Source organism: Centropristis striata, chromosome 8, assembly GCF_030273125.1.
Source record: "Centropristis striata isolate RG_2023a ecotype Rhode Island chromosome 8, C.striata_1.0, whole genome shotgun sequence".
In the NCBI taxonomy this organism is placed as follows: domain Eukaryota; kingdom Metazoa; phylum Chordata; class Actinopteri; order Perciformes; family Serranidae; genus Centropristis; species Centropristis striata.
Window position 1 is genome coordinate 30210632 of NC_081524.1, and position 24147 is coordinate 30234778.

The window sequence follows — 24147 nt, forward strand, 5'->3', positions numbered from 1 at the left end:
ATTTACTATTACAGTAAAATGCCTATGTTGCTTAGACTGTGATGAGAGAACCCCTATAATCTTGTCAAAAGACCGTTGAAAAGTAAAACATAAGGCAAGATAAAGAACAGAAAGCTAAATGTGAGGCAGAGTGAGACCTCTTCTTTCTCCCCGATGCCAGCGTCCATGAGTAAATAAAGCTTGTGATTGGTCAAAAAAGAGGGCGTATGGCTACGGTCAATGCGCACACTTACGGAAGTGGCCGAAATATTGCCATTGTCAAGCAGCAAATTTAGGCATGAGTTGGCGTTGAGAAGTATACATCCCAAAACCACATCTTTTGCATAAGTGCCGGAGTTCTGTGGTCAGAAAATCCGATTAAGCCAGCCGCCGTTTGAATTTTAATGCGTGTCTATTCACGCAAGTACGGCACCGCTGCTCGAAGGGGTCAAAAAGGACGAAGACTTGTATTTCAGCAAATATTTTTCACATTTGATATACCAAGTAAAAAATATATAGCACACAACGTATATCAACAATTCTTGTTGCATATGTGACATCACCATAGAAGTCTCTAAATCAGATAACCCATTTCCATAATATTTTTGCTGAGAAGTACCATGTATTTCTGCTTGACCATCTCAAATCTGAAGTAACAGTCAGGCTCACTGTACATGGAAAGTCACCTCAGAAGACATTGTTACCCAACACACTGATCTCAATGTAGATGTGGATTCCATTAGATTCATACTAAATGTGCTCTCAGTTTTTAGTATTATGTTATTACCATGTATCGCATTGAAGCAATAGTTAGTATCACTGCTACTTCAGTATGCATGATTGCACGATTTACCTCTAACAAAAGATCTATCAAATCACTGGCTTGCAGAATTATGTCCTGAAGACCATCAAACCCAAAAATGTCCAAAAAACACATGCATTTTCAAAATAATGCATTGTTTTGCAATTGGATTTGCCAAACAATACACTGTTAAGTGGCCATACCAGCTATTGCAGAGGAAAAAACACACTGAGGAAATTGGCATAGATTCACAGCCTTCAATCAAAACACATACATACACACTTCTTTAAGAAAATGAACAAATATGACAAGCAGTCTCACAACAGGTTTTCTGTAATCAGTAAAACACGATAGCAATGTTTGAGTGATCACATCTAGGTCAAATGAACTGTAGGACCAACAATGAGAGGATATCTCGCTGGGTACTGTCTCAGACTATAATCGAACACCAACCTTGTGTGATAAGTCACCTAAAGTTAATTAGTGCTGTCATGCTACACCAGACAGATGCACCATACTTTGATGTCATTAAATGAAAACCTCCTTGACAAACTTGTTTGGCAACTTCTATTGTCATTATGTCTCTAGTCAGGAAAATTTAACGTTACAGTACAATGTTTTAACGAAGGTATTGTTCAGTTAGTGGAGTTGTAAATGTGCTGCTTATATGCCGAAAATTTGCCCTGTCATCTTCTACCAGGTGGTCGAGCTTTTTAGCAATGTCAGCATTGAAAGATTACTCAGTACAAAAGACAGCAGTGTTATGGTTCCAAATAAGATGATTTCATTTAAAGACCTCTTCGACTCTAAAATTTGTTTTGTAAATGTTAATGACCTGACTTTTAAGCAAGAGCTTCACACTGTGGAGTATATGTAAAAAAAATTGACCAATCAAATCACTGGCTTGCAGAGTTATGTCCTGAAGACCCTCCAGCCCAAATAAGTCCAAAAAACACATGTATTTTCAAAAAAAGTTGAACATTTAAAAAGATAAAGACTTATTGAAAAAAGGGGAAACATAAATAACAGCAACAGTTTTTAATCATTTCAATGTCAAGCCCTTCTCTCACAAAGATATTTGTTAAAATAGCACATCTTGTCAGTTACCTGTCGTGTCTATCAGCTGAGACAAATAAAACACCATCTCTTAAGGATATAGAATTTTTATTTGACTATGTGATATGCTTACATTAATTATTATAGGAAAAGAGTAAAAATGAAGCAATATAATGATTTTGTTTCAAAGCCACAAACATACAAATATAGGTTTGTTAGTTCTACATCCTGCAGAAAAATACTATTACTATACTGAAGTGGTTAAGAGGGGTTTAAAAAAACAACAACTATATTGACATCACAGATCCCATGATATTTAGGTTGATGATTTTGCGCACTCTGCAACATCCAACTTCCTGCCCGTATTGCACATTTTGGCCAGATTCTGTGAAAAGCAGAACGAGAGTTAATATTTGAAAATCGCATGAAGGGAGACGATGTCTAAAGTTCTACCCAGCAGGTCTTACATTAGCAGCTCGGATGATGCTGTTTGGAGACTGAAGGGCAGCAAGGTCTGTTAGGATTTTCTGCAGATCCTTGTTACTGGGACACTCTGAAACAGGTGAAATGTGTACTGGTCAGTAAACAACAAAGTTAGCTTCCAAGTACAGACATGTGTGTATGTGTGTGTGTGCGTGTGTACCTGGCTCAGGTGTTGCTTGTGGCTTCAGCTGCAGGTATGGATGATCCAGCAGCTCTGCAATAGAGATTCTCTCCTTGGGGTTTCGTACCAAGCAGCTCTGCATCAAACAAGGTATAACAGCTTATTTGTATTATAAACTTGACTTCAGTTCTAAGGCTACATCCACACAAATACATTTTCATTTTAAAACAAAAATGATCTCTGTCCAAACAATAACACTGGGTGTATAGATGCTAGTGCCATCAGTAAGTGAATTGTATAATGTTACTCTGTGGTTGAAAATACAGACAATACTAAGGAGGATGAAAAATGATGGCAAAATTAACAGAGAATTCTATGCTTGGACCGATGACAAGGTGGAACCGTTACAGAGAGTAGCTAAATATGAATTAATATTTTAGTTAAACTTGAAACATGCAGAGGTCTTTAGTGCAGAATATGGTCTCTGTGCAACTTTAACCCTTATTTACATGAGAGCAGTCTAAACTTTGTAAAAGTAAAAGTATGTTTCTTAATCCATTAAATCTGCTTCAGCTTCTCTCTTGTTAATCTTTTGGCACAGTACGTTTTTAAGTGTGTATTTCAGTGCACAAAGTCTCTATAAAAAGTATTTTCTCTCCCTTGCCGTTTTTTAAATAGTTCTACAAAACTGAAACACAGATGATCTAATTGGGATTTTTTAAGACATCAATCAATAGAGAAACACTTTCACTCTGATGGGAAACTTGTAAGAGAAAAAAATAAAAACAAAAACATCCAATTTGCTGTATGCTTACAGTGCCCATACAATTTATTGGCCCTGTATATACTGTACATACGTGTATGGACACAAACCTTCACTTGTATCTTTTGTATTTACATCACACTGATTTTGAGTTAAAGTCCTGGTCTCTCACCTTCAACACATTGAGCAAATCCTTCTCTGAGATGTCAGGAAACTCAATCCTGTGGGAAGGATCAATGATGGCGTGCAGCTTGGCGATCTGATTGGTGATGCTTTGGAATGGAGTTTTCCCATAAGTCATGCAGTACAGGATACATCCAAGGGACCACACATCTCCTTTGGCACTGATCTTTGGAGAAAACAAGAAAAATGTTTTCACCACTGGTCTGCAATTAGAAATTATTTCTTACGATGTTTAACTGACTTGGTACCTTTGAGCGGGCTTTTCCTGCCTGGGAGGAAGTGTCTTTGATGGCCTCAGGGGGCATATAGTTCAAGGTTCCAACCTGTGTACGACAAACAGCCGTGTGTTACATGGGTAGAGCCTGGTGTGTAGATGTGATACATCTGATTTATGTTTATTTTAAAAAAGCACTCTTTTCGCAGACTTTCATATATTTAAAACATCTATTTTGGTTGTTGTGCATGGATGAGATTATATGCGTTCTTCTCCTACACTGTGGTTGTAGAGTATTGAGTTATAACAATGAGCAATTGGTGTTTTTGAGGATGATCGGGTTATCAACTTATTTCAAGTGCATTTACTTATGCACTTCAACCCCACATTTCAGAGGCTCAGTGTGTAATTTAAGTGTATGACATGAATCTTACCTGTGAATCCTTCATTATGCTCGTCACGTCTGGTTGAATTCTGTTTGCAATGCCAAAGTCAATCAACTTCAGCGAAGCATTCACAATAACAAAATTTGCTGGTTTCAAGTCACTGTGGATGATTCCTACATAGACGACAAGTGGGACACATAGATTTGGAATGGTTAGAAATCAACATTTTAGTCTGCTGTTTAGTAAACAATTAGGAATCAATTAGGAAACGGTAGTGGGAGCTATAGAGAAAGAGAACCATGTTTGTGGATGGTGTGGACCGCCTCCAGCATGTTCTTCCAGTAGAACTTCCTCTCCAGCGGATTAACAGTTTTACGGTTTCGCAACCAAGTGTTCAGATCCAAGTTTCCACACTCCATCCGCATGTAGATGTAGCTGTTGGTTATTTCACTGCAAAGACAGGTATGACTGCCATGGTTAGTTGACCCATTATATTTCTCTTTTGTATACAATTATGCTGTAACACCCAAACTTTAAAAAGAAAAGAAAAAAAATGGTGAAAAATCTTTCAGCTTAAGGAAGACTAAACTATTTCAAGATGAATTCTATGCATTGCATTAGAGTGGTGTCAAAAAAACCAGCAGCCACACTGACCCTTTCATGGATCACTTTGACAGCTTTGAGTTGGAAGATGTGTACATGGTGCAATATGATAACGTGATTCACATCATATTATGTCTGTTTACTAACGGACTAATACAGCCACAAGAATCTAACAGGCTACAATTACAGCCGAACCAATAAAGTTGAAAAGATCAGTAGAGGTGGAAGGGAAGAAGCTCTTTAGCAAACGTTGTGATTGTTACTAGAAACTTCACAAGTTATATGTGGTGATGACACATGACAGAGTACTCTCCTCTTCTTCACTAAGAAATGCATTGCCGTCACCAAATGGACCATAGTTGCTACTTTCTCATTTATGGCCTCTTTCAGTCTTCTTATGTTCCACACTGAAGCAGCTGCAGAGCAACACCTTGTGGTAAAAGTCTCTATACCAGTCCAGTCCAGTGGTTGGCCTATCATCAAGCTGGATTAAAAAACAAAACAAAACGTCTACAAAACCATAATACAATGCTTTTGGGCAGCTATGTACTTACTAGTCATAGAGCTTGATAATTTGATCGCTGTATTGCTGCAAGTGGTTCAGATGCTGAATCTCATTTTTGTAGCTTTCTATTGTCTGAGCATCAGCCTCCTCAAGGTCAACGTATTTCACGGCAAACAGCTGCTTTTTCTGATCAAGGACCTGATAGACCTGAAACAAAAAGAAAACAACAGGTAGTTGATTATACAATTGATGCAAACAACAAAGCAAAAGTGTATGAATGCTGAAACACAATATTATTTCCCCATTTATGTTTTACCTTGCTCGATCCACCACGTCCAATCATCTTGAGGATGAAGAACTGCTTGCCCTTTATAGTAATGGATTCATTTGAAAACGCAGTGAGGGAAGCCTAAAATTTAATTTAAACAAAAGAATATCATGTCAATACGATTTAAAATGATTCCTCGTGCAGGTCATTTCAAAACAAAAAAAGGCCCATTCTGCATATTACAACTGTGCAGGTATATAATGCATTTCATCTCTGCTCTCTCTGCTTGAATATATTATTCATATCAGACATCTTTTTATTACTTGACTGAGTGGAAGCCTATTGTAGCTGTAAAAGTAATGTCAGTACCTCTAATGTAATAGAAGCTGATTATTTCATATTGTTGGTGGCACTTTCATGTCAGTAACAGCTTTCCAATTGCAAAGATAAAAAGTAAAACAGTAAATGTGGGCATGAACTTGCTGTACCTGTGGAGTTTGGAAACATGTCGCCTGGCTTAGTGGTGTGAATGGCTGCTGAACGGGTCCAGCTCTGTGTGCTGCCACGGCAGAGGAAGACACTTCAGGGTATCTCTTTAGATCAGGAGTAATGAAGCTGAGGGGGAGAAAGATGGAGGTGTGTCTTGGGAAATTTTATAATGGCACAATGAGGCACATAAAGAAGCAAGAGAGTTCATATAAAGCAAATTTAGTTTGACTGATTATGTACCAGACAAGCAGACACCCAAGTCAAACAAATACCTGTCAGCACAGGGGTTTCTGTTGCTGTTTGGAGTCTGACAGACTGTTTGTGGGTTCAGTCTTGACGGAATCTGGATGGATGGAGTGGGGACGGACTCAAGTACACGATGAACAGGTCTGGGGTCAGGAGGTGTTGTGCGTTTATCCTGGAAAGAAAATCATTTGTCAAGATTTGATGTGCACTAGGGTAAGGTTTTTGAGACTAAAACAGAATAATAAATCATCTGAAGTACTCAAAGAAACAGAACCAATAATAGCCTATTTCAGAATGAAGCAGACGAATTGAGTCACCAAACCATCTTACAGCTTACCAAGATGCAAATTTAAGACTCTTTATGAAACAGTTTAAACATGTTGTCTAAATGCATTGCACAGAAAAATAGTAGTAGTTAAAGAATGCCATCAGACCTCTGGAGAAACATGCCGGTTGAGTAGAGATGGCATCTTCCATTCTGGTAAGGACTCCTTGTTGGCAGGTTTAGGTTGTTCCACTGATCGGTTCACAGGGACTCGAGCAGGAAGCTGAAATTCCTGGTTTCCCCCTGAAGCAGACACACTGACTGGAACTCGGGTTTGCAAATCTAAAAGAAAAGTGAAGAATGTATAACATTTCAGTAACAAACCATGTCCAACTCTTCAACTTTAACTATGCCCATCATTAAATCTCTGTATGAATGAACCTGTGGGATTTTCCTCCTCCGTGTTGGGCACAAGCTGTTTCTCTCCAGCTTTCAGGTTACGTATGGCCATGTCCAGCAGCTCTGCTGGCCGCGCATTTAAAGCCAGGGCTTTGTGCAGAATTGAAGTCGCTTTCATCACATTACCTTAAAGGGAAAGAAAGAAGAAAATTGTAATTTCACTATATTTAGTCCATCCTCTCTCCAACCTGTCTATACAATAAAGCCAGATGTTGTAAAAGTATAACTGCTAAAAGTACACATGTTTGTTTTCAATGGAGTGTGTATTTATGGCTGTGTAAATGTGTGCACTGGATGTGTGTCTGTCTAATGCAAATATCAGATTTCTGAAAACTAAAATAAATACAAAACTATTCTACCTTGAGAAACCTCAAACTGGGCATGAGCTATGTGGACAAAAGCAAATCCTTTGCAGTTAGATCTTGCAACTATGAAGTGGTCCTGGGCTTCATCTGGGTCTTCAAACCTTCGAATAGAAATAAAAAGACAGTTGAAAGTGAAATAAAAAATAAAATAGTCAAAATACAACATTCTGGCAACAATAGTGTTTTTGAGCACTTAAATGGCTGTAGGCAGATATGTATACATGAGACATGATGATGTATGACAAGATTTATAATAACATTTAATTAATATACTGAAGCAGTTCCATGTTTCATTAAAAGCAATTATACGTTGATTAACATAATGCTGAGAAAATTATGAATCTCTTTTTTTAAAAATTCCCTCGCAACAGCCAAATACACACCATGCAAATTCAGATAGAGACATAGTATTTTCATCTGCACTCACCCCTTGAGTTCTGCATATCTGACCAGTATTCTGGCATAGCTGGTGTTTTTGCTGAATTGTCTTATTGGCAGCCTGGAGAAGATTTTAGAATAACAGTCCTTGAGCTTATTGAGGAGGTGGATGTCTGTGTGAGGGTTGCCTCTTTTCTCCAGGTTCTTCAGATATGTCCAACACGACTCTGGAGACTTTGTATTGACGACCTGGTCGAAGTTGTATGTTACATCTGTCGCAGAAAAACCTAGATGTCATCACTGCAGCCAAAACACTACATGCACATTGTTCACAGAGCTCGAAAAGTATTATGACAACTGAATAAAGGTCATACTACCTTCCATTGAGTGAAGGAGTGTGGTGGTGGTGGTGGTGGAGTCCACAGCTGCCTGGTCGTCCCAAGAGGAATGCTCTGGGCTGACAGCTGCTGGCTGAGAACGCAGCAATATTAGACAAAGACATTACACTTTGTTCTTTACCTAGAGCTGAAATTATTTGCTTAGAAAAGCACTGAAAATGAAACCCAAATGTTGATTCTGACATTGAAATACCCAAACTAATGCAGCTCATTTATACTCACTTGAACATCTCCATCAACAGGATTTTTCCTGGAGGATGATGGCCCAAATGGTGGGTTCATGTTTGAGCCAGATGTTTGCCTGAGACAAAATTAAACGTTGTTTATTCATGCATCTATTTATCCATCTACCTACAGCTAACCATCTAGCCAACCAGGATAACAGCAGAAGTTAGTTTAACATTCCATTAGCATAGGAAGCCATTTTCAATACTGTGTAGAATCATATTTAATTCAGCAACAAAACTGTGTTTATACAGAACACAATTAAATTAAACACCTTAAATAAATAAAATAAATGTTGTTATAAAGAATTACCTGGAAAAACTGGTGTGGCTTGATGAATCATTTCTCTTTAATTGTTTATTGTTGTAGTCATCGTCATCTTTTTCTGGGATAGAGAAAGGTACTACAGGAACTCTCAAGGGCTGCAACACAAAAGGTCCAAACACCACTTCAAATCTACTAAATGGAAATTAATTTCACACAATCTTTGAAAAAAAAAAAACAACAACTTGTAAGGGATTTGTGAAAACGCAAGTCGGATGAAACATAATTCTCACCATGCCAACTACTCTCTTGCGCTGAGATCCCATTTTCCAGCCTGGTATCTGGTCATCTGATGAGGCACCGAGGTGTTCTGTCCTGCAGGCCATTGATAAACATAAGTTTAATGTTCCCTAAATTGAACAGAGACCTGATTAAATGTTGGAAGTTGTCGTTTTATTCATACCCTGAACCAAATATACTGGAGAGCTGCAAGTCGCCTGTGCCGTCTGATGTTCTGCATACTTTTTGGAATGCGGAGGCTTTTTTGACAGAACTGTGCACGTTACTGTTCGACAATACTGGCAGAAAGAAAACACAGCAGCATGTTAAAATCAGACAATGAAAAAGTTAGCATAACGTATGATAATATTGAATTGTAAGAGTTTGCTGAATTGCACGTCAGTCAGTTACTCCAACCATGTAACCCCATGGGGTAAATATGAATAAATACTTACGTTGTACATTTTCCTTATTCTCGAAGAAAACTTGTGTTTTCCCCGTCTGCATACTTTGCAAGGCTGCCTCTAGCAGTTCCTTTGGTTTAGCACCCAGTTCAAAGGCATTCTGCAATATGTAAATGCCTCTCTTTGTGTTGCCTGGTAAGATGATATAGCAGACACTGAAATACCCCAGATAACATGTCATGAGAATGTGCTAAAATGTACAAGAACATCAAACAAACCTACCTTGAGAATGTTCAAACTGTGCATGTGCGATGTGAACAAATGCAAAGTTCTGGCTGTGAGATCTTGCCACATTGAAGTTGGCTTCTGCCTCATTGACATCTTGAATTCTAACAAAACAACAGGAAATACAGACTAAATTCACATGCATAATGTTTTTTGAAAATCATTACAAAATCACTCATTTAATAAGGCTTACTCCAGCTACTGATAAACACAGAATTAAAACTAGAAAGTGGACAAAAGGCATTTGAAGTATCAACCTTGGTTACTCACGCTTTTAGCTCTGCAAATCTGACCAACATCTTAGCATAGCTCTCATTCTGACAGTGTCTTCCCAGTGGCATATTGGAGAATACTCTGGTATAAAAGTCAATAAGTCTGGTGAGGTGGTTACGATCCAGTTGAGGGTCTCCTTTCTTCTCCAGGTCCGTCAAATATGAGAGGCATGATTCAGGTGAGTTTGAGCCAATAACCTGGTTAATATTGTCTGTGTCATCTGTAACAAGTGCAAGGTGTTATTATGACTTCATGCAGCATGGATGGATGGAAACCAGTGTATATGGAATATTTAGTGACAAAAATATTAAGACATTACCTTCATTGAGATACTTTTTAATTTTGTTGAGCTTTTGATAAAGCATTGCAAGCTGCTGCTTTCTGTCTGTATGCTCATCTTCTTCCATCTGGAATTGAAGAGTAAATACATAACATTATCCCAAAGAAGGTTATACATGCTCTCGAATTTAGATGTACACCAGCAACGACAAAACCCGACTAAAAGAATGATAATCAATGACTTCTTTGTTTGTATGAAATTGAGAGTTACTGCTACACGGATTCAGTTCCCTTTCACTCTATTGATCCTACAAGACACTCTACCAGACTGGTAACGTATAGGTGACATTTAACTTAGCAACAAGGATGTGGGGAACAGGGGAACTTTAAGACCATAGATATAAGTCAACTCCTCAATTTGTAATTGTAACGATAACGTCACGTTGTCACAATGACGTTCTGCTGTGTATTCAGCCATTAAAAAGCCTTCTTTCTTGATAATACCAGGTAGTTATGCATACTTACTGCAAAATAAGAAATACTCCATTGTTATATTCAAGACTTATTTCTGGAAACCGTTCTTAATAACTTACTCTTCGTGTTTACAATCTGAGTTAGCGTTAGCTCAGTGAGCTAGCAAGCTAGCTAACATGTTGTTAAGAATAACTAGGTTAGCGACTTTATTCCCCCATGGAAACTCGCTAACTGGGAAGCAGTTAAAACGGTTAAACGTATCTCCACAAGTATAATACACAGAACCACTCAAAAGAGTCTCACCATGTTTGCGCTGTCAAAAATCCCGTTTCACTTACGGAGCATTAAAAAAAGGCTCGCCTTCAACTGCCAGTTTTCAAATATGCCACTTCCGTCCCAGGCCGGTGTTGATTGGATAGTTCTGCGATGACGACAGCGTTGGTTGGGTTCACAAACTTGCCAGAGGGCACGAAAACTGTGATTATACAGTCATGAAAACGCGTAATAAATTATTAACAGTTGAGCATGCATGTTAAATATTCAAGGTTTCTTTTTATTATCCAGGGTTTATATTTCAATCAATACAATTAATTGAAAAAAAAAAAGTTTAACCATCAAAGGTTGTCTGAGAAAACCAAAACCTAAACAGTCTATGGAGACCACCTATGATGATTTTTAGGGCCCGGGCAGGCAACAACCTGCGAGGTCCCTATTGTATTTTCGTATGTATAATCTATGTTATTTACTTCATACTGCAAACAAAATCTACCTCTGGTTACAAATAGAGTCCTCATACACACACCCAAAAGAGGCACATATCACACATCATTCAACCTAAGACAGTGGGAAATAAGAAATGGCAAGTTAAATAAATAAAAAAAAAATTTAAATTAAAAATTATTAAAAGTTCTTAGAGGTCCAGACTATACTTAGATATTGATGTGAACTAAAATACGAATAGCAAAAGAAAAAAGAAGACAGAAAAATAAACAAAATAAAACAGCAAAATAAAATAAAACTTGTTTTGGCTGTAAAAACTTAGATAAAGGTTAAAATGTAGAAATAGTAAAAACATACATAAAAGCAAAAATAAATAAACACCTGTGCAAAGCATAGCAGGGACAAAACTGTTTTTGTGTCTTTTTGTTCTACACTTAGGGATTGTAAACCTACGCCCAGAGGGGAGGAGCTAGACTCTGTGTGCAATGGAATTGAACCAGTAATGCGCTGTAATTGTTTTGTGTACAAGGTCTCCACGTTGGGCTGTGGCTCACCAATCAGTCTGCTAGACCACTTTACTATTTGGTTGACAGAGTTTTTATTTTTCAATGAGAGGTTGCCGTCGGGGTGTGTGCGTTATAGGGGCCAGTCTATACCACCCTTATGAATTTCATTGCCTTAAGTGTTATAGTGTGGCCATGGTACCAAATATGAAATTAGACTGCCACCACAGTGCCACCTAGGAGCCAATCAATAAAACCTTAAAGGGTTATCCTCAGGAGGGCATTGACAATAATTGTACCAAGTTTTGTATAATAATGCACAAACTATCCCTTTAATCCTCATACAGTGTCTGAAGGAGGACTCTTAACTGATATGTATAAGTTAGAAGAGGCAGGTAGCAATGGTGAAAAGTAGTATGTACATTTACTCAAGTACTGGACTTAAAGTAAAATTTTGAGGTACTTTTATGTACATTTTATGTAACTTTATACTTCTACTCCACTACATTTTGAGACATAAATTGTACTTTTTATTCCTCTACATTTAGCTGACAGCTTTAGTTACTTTTCAGGTTAAGATTTAAAATGATTGCCCATTTTTATAAATTAAACCACTTAAAAGTTTATAAGGTAGTTAAAATGAGCGGAGTGGAGTCATTTCACAGTGTGGTATTAGTATTGTTACTGAAGTAAAGGATCTGAACACTTCTTCCACTACTGTCTTTTTTTAAAAAACTTTTTTTACCATTTGTAATTTATCTTTTATTTTCGGCTTCTGCGCATGCGCGGCCTTTCAGCGCTTCTACGCATGCGCGGCTTTTCTGCGCATGCGCATTGTCCAGAAAGACCGCGCATGCGCAGAAAGGAAAAAAGCCGCAGAAGCGATAAAAAAGACACGCATGCGCAGAAGCGAAAAAGCAGCACAGCAAGGCCGCGCATGCGCAGAAGCCGGAAAGGCCAGAAACGCAGAAAAAATAAATAAAAAATAAAAAAATAAAATTCTTCTCTTAAATTGCTTGCAGTCCTAGTTCTTCTTGTTTTTTGTTTTGTTGTTTTTTGTGGCCATTTCCACCTAAACATGCATTTGAGAATGAAATATGTTAAGTTACTGCGCTGTAAGTATAGTTAAAATTGCAGTTTCATCATATCTGGTTAAGTTCACGGTCCTATATATGTGGCCCTGTGGTCGTGTCGATGAAAAATTGTGGCCCCCTGCAGCATTTAAGTTGCCCATCCCTGCCTTAGAGTAAAGTATTACCAATATTATTGTCAACAATAAAACACTGATAAACTAAACAGATAACTAAACAATCTCCCTCTAGCTTCTCTTTGCTGGGTTCTTATCTGATGCCTATGAATGTGGCAAATTGTCGAAGAAGTGATGATCTTAAAGGGGTAAAATCACATGTTCTGAGGATGTAGGCGATTTTACCATAGGTGGCCGGCAGTCATGAGGAGATGATTTAGGCACACAAAAAATGACTCAGGCGATTATTTTAACAGTGTGACGATATTTGAAATGATCGGTAATGTCATCGGTTGACTTATCTGCTATGAAAACCAGGTAAGCCTACTGAAAACGAGTGGTGTAGTTTCCTATGTTTCCTACAGGACCTGAATACAGCAGGAACACGCTGCACTTCCCTGTTCCTGCTCCTCCCAGCTCAAAGATGGCAGCCATGGGACAGAGATGAGCTACGACACGAATTTAGGAGTTTTGTCATGACACCGCATTGGGTTATCTGGCTGCTACATGCAACGTTTTAACATGACAGCGATATAATTTGCCATTGCCAATGTGTCGTCTTTCGAAGACAATTAAAAGATTCAGAAATATCATGTTTTCCTGTGGGCTAAGCTAGCAAGCAACGGTTAGCAAATAAATGAACTTGTCTCTTCTGCAATACAACAAGAACGCCGCTGCTCTGCATACGGTGTATTGACATCTTGTAAGGTGAGCATTTATAAGATAGCTAAGACGTGCACAAATCTATTGAGAAACATAATTCTGTTGCGTTAATTTAGCACAAATATTGGTCGAAGTTGTATTACATCTGACGCTAACATTCGCTCCATCTTTTTGTTCGAGGGTCACAATTTCTTATCAAAGAGAAGTATATATCTGTCAGTTTAAATGCATTCATTGGCGTTTAATTATAGCTATTGCATCTTGTAATGCACCTGCTAACTGTAGCCGTTTACCCACAAGCAGGGTGGCATTTTAATTGCAGGCTAGTGTCACGCTTCTCCGGATTATGGATAGTGTGACTGGTTGTCATACGTAATTTACGCCAACACGTTTCTTTTTAAGGACTGATTCCTAGCCAACTATTCTCTGTTTCATTCTACAATGCCTGTTTACTGGTCTACTGGAGACTTGCTTTACTACACATCCTGGTGCTTTTCAACAAAACAAATCATGCCCATCATTGTAAATCCAAATGCTAATGTTTTCTCTTTCCTTTCCTTCCAGCTCAGTTTCATCATGGCCATCACTCAGTTCCGTCTTTTCAAGATCTGCACATGTCTAGCCAGCTTACTTTCATTCTTTAAAAGATTGATATGCAGGTGAGCACAACTACTTATACAATTATGTTTCATGAAGATGTGGTCAATTAAACACTAGTTTGCTGTGTGGTGAACACAAAATGGGGGGGGGGGGGGGGGGGGGGGGATCTGATGCCATTGAGAAATTGATAGGATATTCTGATCTCACATCTGAGCCACAAATAAATAGCTGTTTATTTAAAGCAATCTGAATATGTACTCCTTGTTCATCATACTCACTACCGCCCACTGTGGTATATTTTGGTTGAAGACAAACCTGATCATTGCTTGGTGGGTCACATGAATGCTGTTATACCACTGAAATGTAGCAATTCAGGAAGTGTCTCAATTCATGTTCTAATGCTGTGTTCACAGTACCGGTGTTTTGTTTTTTTTAGCTGTAATATAGTTGCAATGAACAGCTCAAATCAATGCTCAAATAATTACAACATGATGCAGATTTGTACAAAGTCTTGCATTTACTCAGATTGTCTGCAAAATAACAATCAAACAACTTCTAAAATGCTTATTTCCTGAATGGAGTTTGGATCGATCAGGGCTATGATATGCAGGAGAATAATACTGATAGGCTTTTCATGCACAGCATCACGCAAATTTCTCGCTTGAGTTAAAATTTTCAACTTTCACGTGTTTGTTTCATTTGTATTACCCAGTGCGAATATGCATTGGCTTTATGTTTTAATACCACACCATGTTAAATGTCTGCTTTGTGTTTTTGGTAAACATACTATAAGACAAGTGTATGTGTAAGGTTTGAAGAAAGGCAGAGTTTAAATCCTTGTCAGTGGATCAATCTCGTTTCACTAAAGAGATCTGACCGTAGTGTTCAGTAACTATGTTCTTTCAGTAGCTGCCATTTCCATTGTGTTAACTCTGCAGGAGTGGAAGGGGCCGCAAGCTCAGTGGCGATCAAATAACTCTCCCGACTACAGTGGATTTTTCATCATCAGTACCAAAACAGGTCAGTATTGTGTCGATCAGCAGCACCTTCCCTGAGAAGTTCACAGCCTAGGGTTCAATTCAGATACAAGTGGACTAAAATTCTGAATTCGCATGTATTTGCTTATAAATAGTGTTTTCAAATAGGGTTTTATTATCTTGTCTGCACAGCCAGAGATTGAAGAATGGAGCTCTTGGGATGAAGACGCTCCTACAAGCATCAAGATTGAAGGTGGAAATGGAAACGTTTCCCCACAACCAAACGAGATGGACGACGAGCCCGACTACTTCAAAGACATGGCGCCCACCATCAGGAAAACACAGAAGGCAGGTCTACAGACAGTGCAGCTGATCCGATGCAAAATGAATGATATACTGAATGACATGGGTGACATTTGTTACATGTCATTGGCATTGATTTGCATCTTAAAATAGATATTTAATTATAGTGAGCTCTAAAATAATGGAGAATGTATTTGTACGCTGTCTGTTTGGATAAAGAGTAAGCTTTCTAGCAATGCAGGGCTTCTCCCAAGAGTTGATTTAGTCAGAGTGTACACTTCAGAGTGTAGTCTGACTCACTGGATGTAGACTGTTACTATAAGCCTTTCTATTGGGCGCCTATTTCAAACAGCATTCTCCACTATCTCCGCGATCTATTTTACTGGGGCACCATCGCTACATCCTTGGCTAAGCCCTGCCCCGGGCGATTGTGATTGGTTTAAAGAAATGCAAACAAGCTTATCCCAGAATGATAATGTGTGCAGCTAGACCTTTCTCCAGTGCTGACACAGCACTGTGGAGACAGGTCTGGCTACGGGAGACTACCTAGAACGTGACACGTCATCTTGTGATTAAAACTCTAATTTGTATCATTTGCTGTTTGAAATGGTGCGTATGGTCCTTCTTCCTGAAGGGTAATGTTTTAGTTCGTAAAAGTACATACATTATTATGTTGTTGGTGGAGTTGGTCTTGGTTCCAGGCCTCATTTATAAAACACTGCAGCCCCAATATACTCATTGTATCTTGTTAGCTTCCAATAGTACCAGCATATCCAAGAGTCAGACAGGTTTTCTGAAGATTTAGGCAGACCTGTTACAATAAACATTTTTAAATGATTGTAATAAGAAAAAAAACGAAATGACAAAAAAAGAGTCCAAGCATAGTTTTTTCCATTCATTGGCTTAGACACTGTAAAATAAATTGTTGAGTCTTATAATAGTCGTGAAAAACCTGCTGTTCTAAAAGCATCGTGTTGGCTGAAGTATTGATGACATTCTTATGAAAAGAAATGTGAACACAACAGGCAATGTCATACATTATAAGGACTTTACCCCAGTTGCTTTTGTTGGGCTCCATTATGTTGATAATTATTTTGACAGGCTTATAAGTAAGAAAGTGTTAAAAGCTGGAAGTTTAAACACAACTGCAGAACCTCTGAGATACTGGTCAGGAAGAGCTGCAATGCATAAGCTTACAGCTTGTTAAACCACAGTGTTGCTTTTTGTCACAGTAAATAAAACAGTGTGTAAATATGAGATCTTTTGCATTGATATGAGGCGTCTTTGACAGACTTTGATTTACCTTGTCCTTCAGCTTTTAATATTTGTGCTAAACTAGACAAAGTACACCTCTGATCTGTCTGTGTCGTGGACACACAAAGATTAAATAAATCCCCACCCACACACATACCTCCTGATTGGACATAACAAATATCAGCAATAATGAATTTGATCATTGCTCTTTAAAAATGTCAAGAAACAAGTAAAAGTGAACAATCATAATGCTGCCGTAATAGATAATTATAATATGGGTGTGACCATTATGTATTCAACTTCCTTTTTTTCATTATTGAAACATCTTGTTAGACCAGTGAACAGGTTACTCAACAAATCTCCAGTGTAAGCTTAGTGATATGAATGCTACTGTCTTCACTCATCCCTTACTTGTTTTTCCTGATAATAATTTTCTTGAGATGCTTATAATGTATGCACGTTATATAGATATTATGTAAATGCCAAAGCATGTGACAAAGTGCACAAACGTATGCAATGATATTGTAATTTTGTTTTTGTTTTTTTTATCTAAAAAAAAAAACCTATTTCAGCCTGTAGTGGGATTGTAATGCATCACAGAGTGCTTTAGTTGAAGTTTAAGCCCCTGTCTCTCTGGTTGCCATGTTGCAGATAGTGTTGAAGAAGAGAGAGCCTTTGAACTACCTGGTGCCTGATGGCTCAGCAGGTTTCTCCAGCAGACTGGCAGCCTCTCAGGATATGATGTCCTTCAGTCCACCTTCAGTAAGTTACGCTTTCATACATTTAATTCAAAAAGGTCTCTGAGATTGGCAGCGTTGTGCTAAGAACAAAGATAACTAAGTTATCAGAGTTATCTTGAATGCCTCCGTTTTGGACAAATGTGTGTAGAATTCCAGATTAGTGGTCGACCATTATGGGTTTTTTAATGCAGATACCGATTATTTTGACATCAGTCTTAACCGATCCCAGATATGTGCTGCCGATTTTTTTGGGCCGATTTTTTTGGGCCGATTCTTGAAGGCGATATTGCCTTTTCTCCCTCCATTTACATGATGAAAATGACACAGTGATAACAAATGTTACACAAGCCTCAATTTAAACAAAAAAAGGAACATTTATTAACAAAACAAACAAAACATACTAACAGTTGGATAGCAAACAATGTGTATGTTGTTGTAGGCCTCGAGGTGGTGGCGCCTCAGATGAGTCCGCATGTTTGATGGTTTTCTTTTTTCCGGTATCAGCAGCAGCTCACCAGCGAATGGCAGATGTTGCACCGAGCCTCGCCTGGTGTTGGCTCAGTGAAATGGGCTAATTGATCGGCTAACTTGTATCGGCCGATGCCGATACAAGTAAAAAAACGCAAATATCGGCCAATATATATCGTCTGGCCGATATATCAGTCTATCTCTACTCCAGAATCATTCCTTTGTTTTTATAATTTATTGTTTATTTGACAGTGACAATGCTCAATGCATGTCGTTATATTCTTACAGGAATAGATTTAATAAGCTAATTTGCATCTGCAGTCCCTGGGCGTGAGTCAATGATTTCACTTAATTCTGAATATAATAAATGCAGGGGACCAATAATCAATTAATTAAAACATTCTGTCCATACCACAATAGAACTACAAACAAAATGTCAGTACATTTAGAAAATCATCAAAAAGGAACAATCAATTAATTCGATCAGTTTAAGTCAGTTTCTTTAGTAAGACAAAATATATTTCCCTACATTTTATATTCCACTGTACACTATATCATCACTATGTTTGATTATGTGTACACATAAAACCTAAAAGCATAAGCTTTTACCAATTTCAAATAGTAAAAAATAATCTAATCAATATTTGTCCATCAGTGTAGAGATTGTGGCAGACTGCCACAAATAAATCTGTTTGGGAAACTCTGAAATACATATTTATCAGATGTTGTTGAAATATTAATATGTAAGAGAGTTGTTAAGATGGTAGAAAGGAAAGTAAAACTTACTAAACTTGACAAAGTGAGCCTTCAGCAAAGAAAATCATATCACTTTTCATTCATGCTATTGGTTGTTTGGCGAAATTTGTCCATGGCCATAGTGAATGACAAATCTGATAATTTTTGTTTGAAATTCAATATACACACTTATACACATGTATAAACATTTATTTTTTTTATGACAAACTAGCAACAGATTTGTCATAAAATAATGCATTTTATTTATAGGCGCCTTTCAGGACTCTCAAGGTCACCTTACAATAAACAATTAAAAACAAAACAATAATAATAAAGCAGCAATGGCAGTAATAATAAACAACAATAAAACAATTACAAATAAGAACAATAATAAAAACAACAACGAAACTAATGAATAACACTAAAACAGTACAGAGAAAAAATGTAAATTAAAAATTATGAATATATTAGGGGTAGGCTAGACTAAACAGGTGCGTTTTGAGATGCGACTTGAAGGTCGACAGTGTTGGTAGAGAGCAGTACTGAGGGAGTTTGTTCCAGAGTCGAGGGGCAGAGCAGCTAAAAGATCTTAGTCCCATTGTGGCTAAATGGGTGGAAGGGGTGAAGAGAAGTGAAGCAGAGGAGGTCCTGAGTGTACGGCAGGGTGTGTAGGTTTGAAGGAGCTCAGTGAGGTACAGTTGAAACCAGAAGTTTACATACACTATATAAAAAGACACATATGCTTTTTTTCTCACTGTCTGACATGAAATCAGACAATCACTTTTCCTGTTTTAGGTCCGTTAGGATTACCAAAATTATTTCTATTTGCTAAATGCCAAAATAATGAGAGAAGGATTTTTTTAGACAACTTTTTATTACTTTCTTCAAAGTCAGAAGTTTACATACACTAACATTATTGTGCCTTGAAACAATTTGGGAAAGCCCAGATGATGTTGTCATGTCTTTGGAAGCTTCTGATAGGTTTATTGACAACATTAGAGTTAATTGGAGACACACCTGTGGATGTATTTTATGGCACACCTGAAACACACTGCTTCTTTGTGTAACATCATGGGAAAGTCAAAAGAAATCAACCAAGATATCAGGAAGAGAATTGTGGACTTGCACAACTCTGGTTGTGGCACCTTCAGTTGAATGTGGCACCTTCAGGCATCTGGAAATTGCACCCAAGGATGAACCAGACTTGTGCAAGTCCACAATTCTCTTGATATTTTGGTTGATTTCTTTTGACTTTCCCATGATGTCACACAAAGAAGCAGTGTGTTTCAGGTGTGCCATAAAATACATCCACAGATGTGTCTCGAATTAACTCTAATGTTGTCAATAAACCTATCGGAAGCTTCCAAAGACATGACAACACCATCTGGGCTTTCCCAAATTGTTTCAAGGCATAATAATGTTAGTGTATGTAAACTTCTGACTTTGAAGAAAGTAATAAAAAATTGTCTAAAAAAATCCTTCTCTCATTATTCTGGCATTTAGTAAATAGAAATCATTTTGGTAATCCTAACGGACCTAAAACAGGAAAAGTGATTGTCTGATTTCATGTCAGACAGTGAGAAAAAAAGCATCTGTGTCTTTTTATATAGTGTATGTAAACTTCTGGTTTCAACTGTATGAGGGTGAAGGTTGTGGAGGTCTTTGAATGTGAGGAGCAGGATCTTGAAGTCAATACAGAGGTGGATCGGGAGCCAATGAAGGTGTTTGAGGAGGGGAGTGATGTGCTGTGTGGATGGACTTCTGGAAATGACGCATGAGACCGAATTTTGGACTAACTGCAGTTTATGGAGGGATTTCTGTAGTAGACCATGTAGAAGAGCATTACAGAAATCGAGTCGGGATGTGACAAGGGCGTTGACCAGTATGGAGGTGCTATTATGGGAGAGAGATGGGCGAAGGCGATTGATATTGCGAAGATGAAAGTATGCAGACCGGGTGATGTTATTGATATGGGCAGTGAAGGAGAGGGTGCTGTCCAGGATGATGCCCAGACTTTTGACCTGAGGGGAGGGATGGACAGGGGTGTTATTATCAATGTCAATTTATCGCAGCCATTGCAGTTTGGGGGTATTTAATTAAACTAGGAAACTGAATAGGAAACTATTAGAAATATAACAATAAAATATTAATAATTTCTGGTAAACCTAGATGAGACACCAAATTAAGTGTCTAGTTATAAGGAAATAAGTGATCTAAAAAACAAATCATAGCTCTTGCAATAGAAATTGCGGACACAATAGTAAACTATCCTTTTGTTCAGGCTGAACTGGGAGAAATGGACAACTGGCAGGAGGACGCAAATGCCTGGGAGGACGAGTCTGATGCTGCCTGGGAGGCAGAGGAGGTGCTCAGGTAACATTTCAGGATTGCTTACACAGACCTGCACTAATACCAGTTTGTCAGGATTTTTTGATATAACCGAGATTACATTACATTACATTACATGTCATTTAGCAGACGCTTTTGTCCAAAGCGACTTACAATAAGTGCATTCAACCTGAAGGTACTAGACATGGACCACAGGAATCATTATTAAGCATGAATAATGCACCAGCAAGTAATAAAACCGTTACAGTACATACAAGTGTATGAGTTGTGCATTTTATGTGTAAGACAAAGCAGGAAAGCTATCTGTATTAAGCATTAGAATGCCTTTTATCTGCACAGGATTTTCACATAAAGCAGTCTGCAAACAAACAGTATTAGTATCATTGTACAATAACTGTAACACTAAGGATTTGATCTGCTATTCTCCTTTCTCCTGATCTGCTTTTGTTGTTGGAAGATTAAAAAAATAAAAATAAAATAGGCCTTCTATTGGAGGGCTGTAGAATCTCACATTGGCCACCAGATGGCAGTCTATGCTGTAATCACAACACACAAGCAGCATCTTGTTTTCACCACTCAGTTGACCTAGCTTGTGTTGATGTGCACTGTCATGGCATAGCTTAAATCATATGTTTGCCTTTCTTTTATATACCAGACAACAGAAGATGGCTGAGAGAGAAAAGCGGTCCATGGAGCAGCAAAGGAAGAAGATGGAGAAAGACGCCCAGAGGATGATGAAGAAGGAGCAGAAGATTGCCGTCAAGCTCTCGTAACATTTTTAGAAATGCTCAATTTTGAGCCAAAGGGATTGGAGGGGCAAAGACACTGAATCAATCGTCACTCTGTCTTTAAAGTCATTAAACTGACCAGGATTACCACCCTACACTACTTATCTGTTAGCAAACTCCACCCCGTTTCCACCAGCAGCCATTTTAGTCTGTTTTCCAGCTGCAGCAGTGTAAAATTCATCATTCTGGAGGGCAGATAACACACCTGGTGTACTCCCTGTTCATGTGGCAAGGTCATTTTGGTCTTCAAGGGAAAGCTGTATTTATACCATCCAGTCATCTTAGGTTAGATGCAGCATTAGAGGATTCCATTTAGATTAAATCTGTCAGTTTATTAGAAAAATTAGAAAAATGTTCAATTTGTTTTTTCCCAGGAATATTTGTAAATAAACAGGTACCTGTACTACCTTTTGGAACTCAAAGAGGGAGTACAATTCCCTTTCTTTGTCTTATTTATAACCTCAAAGGGCAAAGGAGTGTAATTAATTTTAAGCATCACTGTATACCAGTGACATCCCTTGGTTTGCTTGATTACTGTGTTTTTATATTTATGTCTTTGTCTAAAAATTGCTTTTTTGTTTTTCTAATGAATGTTGCTTGATATTTCCCATTATCTCCCTGTGCTGTGCGGCCCTAAGTACACTGGAAATCAGCATTAAAGTGAAGGCTGAAGATTTTCAATACGCGGAAGGATAAATGACCATAGACTAGAATCTAGCCCAACTGCTAGCTGTGGGTTCCTATGGTAATCTCATGGCTACTGATCTGATAGATTTATTCTTTTTTTCCCTCCTGAGTCTGGGAATGTTTCTTTGCTCTTTAATAGTTAATACACTCACTGCACAGATGCTGTCTTTCTAAAATATGGTTCACCATCACAGTGTATGTCAGAGCGGTTACCCTGAGCAGTAAGAAAAATAAATTCTTGCTGCTTTTGTCATCTGAAAATGTAAGGCTAAGTTAATGGTTTTGAGTGAGCATCCTGTTTTGCATCATTATAATGGATTACCAGTCAGTGTTGGCACCAGGGCTGATAGGCAAGCTGTTGTCATGGAAACATTGGAGGGTGAAGAAAGGCTCTTTATAAATGTAAATGTGCAGACATGATACAGTATGTGTCTGGTCTCTGATGTCTGATAAAAGGCAGGTGAGGTGAGGATTTCTGTACTGAATGTTACAGTTAGAAAAGCTTTGCAAGCTATTTGATGCTTCCAATGAAATACTGGGTTCATGTAATCAAGCAGTGATTTAATGATAAAATGATTAGTGCATGATCAGGTTCAAATGAAAGCAGGTGTTTATTTCAAGGGAATTCAGCAACCTATCTGTATGCATTTGTGTTTTCTTTAAAACTGCTCTTTTCCCAAACTTTGTTTTTTCATTGAGAAAAGCTGCATGTTCTTCTGTTTTGTCATTTTGCACATTTTGGTTTTCCAATAATGAATCACAGAGAACCACTTTTTCTCACCCAGTTTTCTCATTCATGTGTAAGACTTTGTGTGATAACAACTGTCATGGATGAGCACAACAACCACCGTAAGATCAATCAATCCAGAAGGTTTGGCAGATTGTTTACCTGCTCTATCAGTCCTACACAGGTTTTTAAGAAAATTATTTGATTCATACCTCTCGAGGTGATAAACTTTGACCACAAGTCTGCTGCCTCAAGTGTCATTTGGTAAGCTACTCTGAAAGCAGTTACTTGGTTTCTACATTAAAGCTACCCATGGGAGAAATCTAGTTTGGTTAACTAAAAAATAGGAAACTATAACAACATGATACAAAAGAAAGTTACATGCCAGCAAAGTTTGCAGCAAGCAGAATTACTCAGTTCACCGGTCTCTGAACATTTGTTAATAAACATCCTGGAATATACCTGAGAAGGGGCAGGGCTGGTCAAACAATGGGGCTCTATTGGAGTGATGAATACCATTCTTCCAAAAGATACTTCCTCATTAACTTATACAGCTTTTATTTAATCAGGTATCTTGTTGGGATCAAGATCTCTTCTGCCAAAGAGACCAGAGTAGAGCAGATGTAAAGCTAAACAAACAGCTGGACATAACAAATAGACATATAGCATTAGGCAGGCTATTTCCTACAATCTCACAATACCATATGTGTTGTAATACACATTGATTTTCAGTGGTGTAATGTAATGAAGTACATTTACTCAAGAACTGTACTTAAGTACATTTTTAAGGTACTTCCACACGAATATTTCCATTTTACACATTTTTTATTCTATTCTACTATTTAGCTGCCAGCTTTAGTTACTTTTCAGATCAAGATTTAATGAAATACATGATACATTTAAAGTGATTAGACATTGTTTTCATTAAACCTCATAACGGT

The 24147-nt window shown here is 37.9% G+C and overlaps 2 protein-coding genes across 3 annotated transcripts; one reads left to right on the forward strand and one right to left on the reverse strand.

Annotated features, from left to right (window-relative positions):
* Window positions 1-1928: 1928 nt before the first annotated feature.
* Window positions 1929-10846, reverse strand: ttk (ttk protein kinase). Of its 2 annotated transcripts, none has more exons than XM_059339364.1 (25): window positions 10750-10846; window positions 10013-10100; window positions 9691-9913; window positions 9418-9524; window positions 9187-9327; window positions 8916-9030; window positions 8746-8827; window positions 8501-8610; window positions 8186-8264; window positions 7943-8036; window positions 7615-7837; window positions 7182-7288; window positions 6805-6948; window positions 6533-6705; window positions 6125-6270; window positions 5852-5978; window positions 5412-5504; window positions 5145-5302; window positions 4286-4437; window positions 4036-4160; window positions 3636-3710; window positions 3377-3553; window positions 2481-2577; window positions 2305-2390; window positions 1929-2222 (listed from the first exon to the last, which is right to left on the reverse strand). In XM_059339364.1, the coding sequence occupies exons 1-25, from the start codon at window positions 10750-10752 to the stop codon at window positions 2154-2156; spliced, it is 2994 nt and encodes a 997-aa protein (XP_059195347.1). In that variant the 5' UTR covers window positions 10753-10846; the 3' UTR covers window positions 1929-2153. The 2 variants fall into 2 exon arrangements, with proteins under 2 accessions (XP_059195347.1, XP_059195348.1); XM_059339365.1 differs by lacking the exon at window positions 10750-10846 and adding an exon at window positions 10566-10678.
* A 2457-nt stretch (window positions 10847-13303) lies between these two features.
* ebag9 (estrogen receptor binding site associated antigen 9) lies at window positions 13304-22214 on the forward strand. The gene is made up of 7 exons (XM_059338990.1): window positions 13304-13623; window positions 14143-14237; window positions 15117-15198; window positions 15348-15507; window positions 17368-17474; window positions 20937-21028; window positions 21660-22214. The coding sequence occupies exons 2-7, from the start codon at window positions 14155-14157 to the stop codon at window positions 21775-21777; spliced, it is 642 nt and encodes a 213-aa protein (XP_059194973.1). The 5' UTR covers window positions 13304-13623; window positions 14143-14154; the 3' UTR covers window positions 21778-22214.
* Window positions 22215-24147: the final 1933 nt, after the last annotated feature.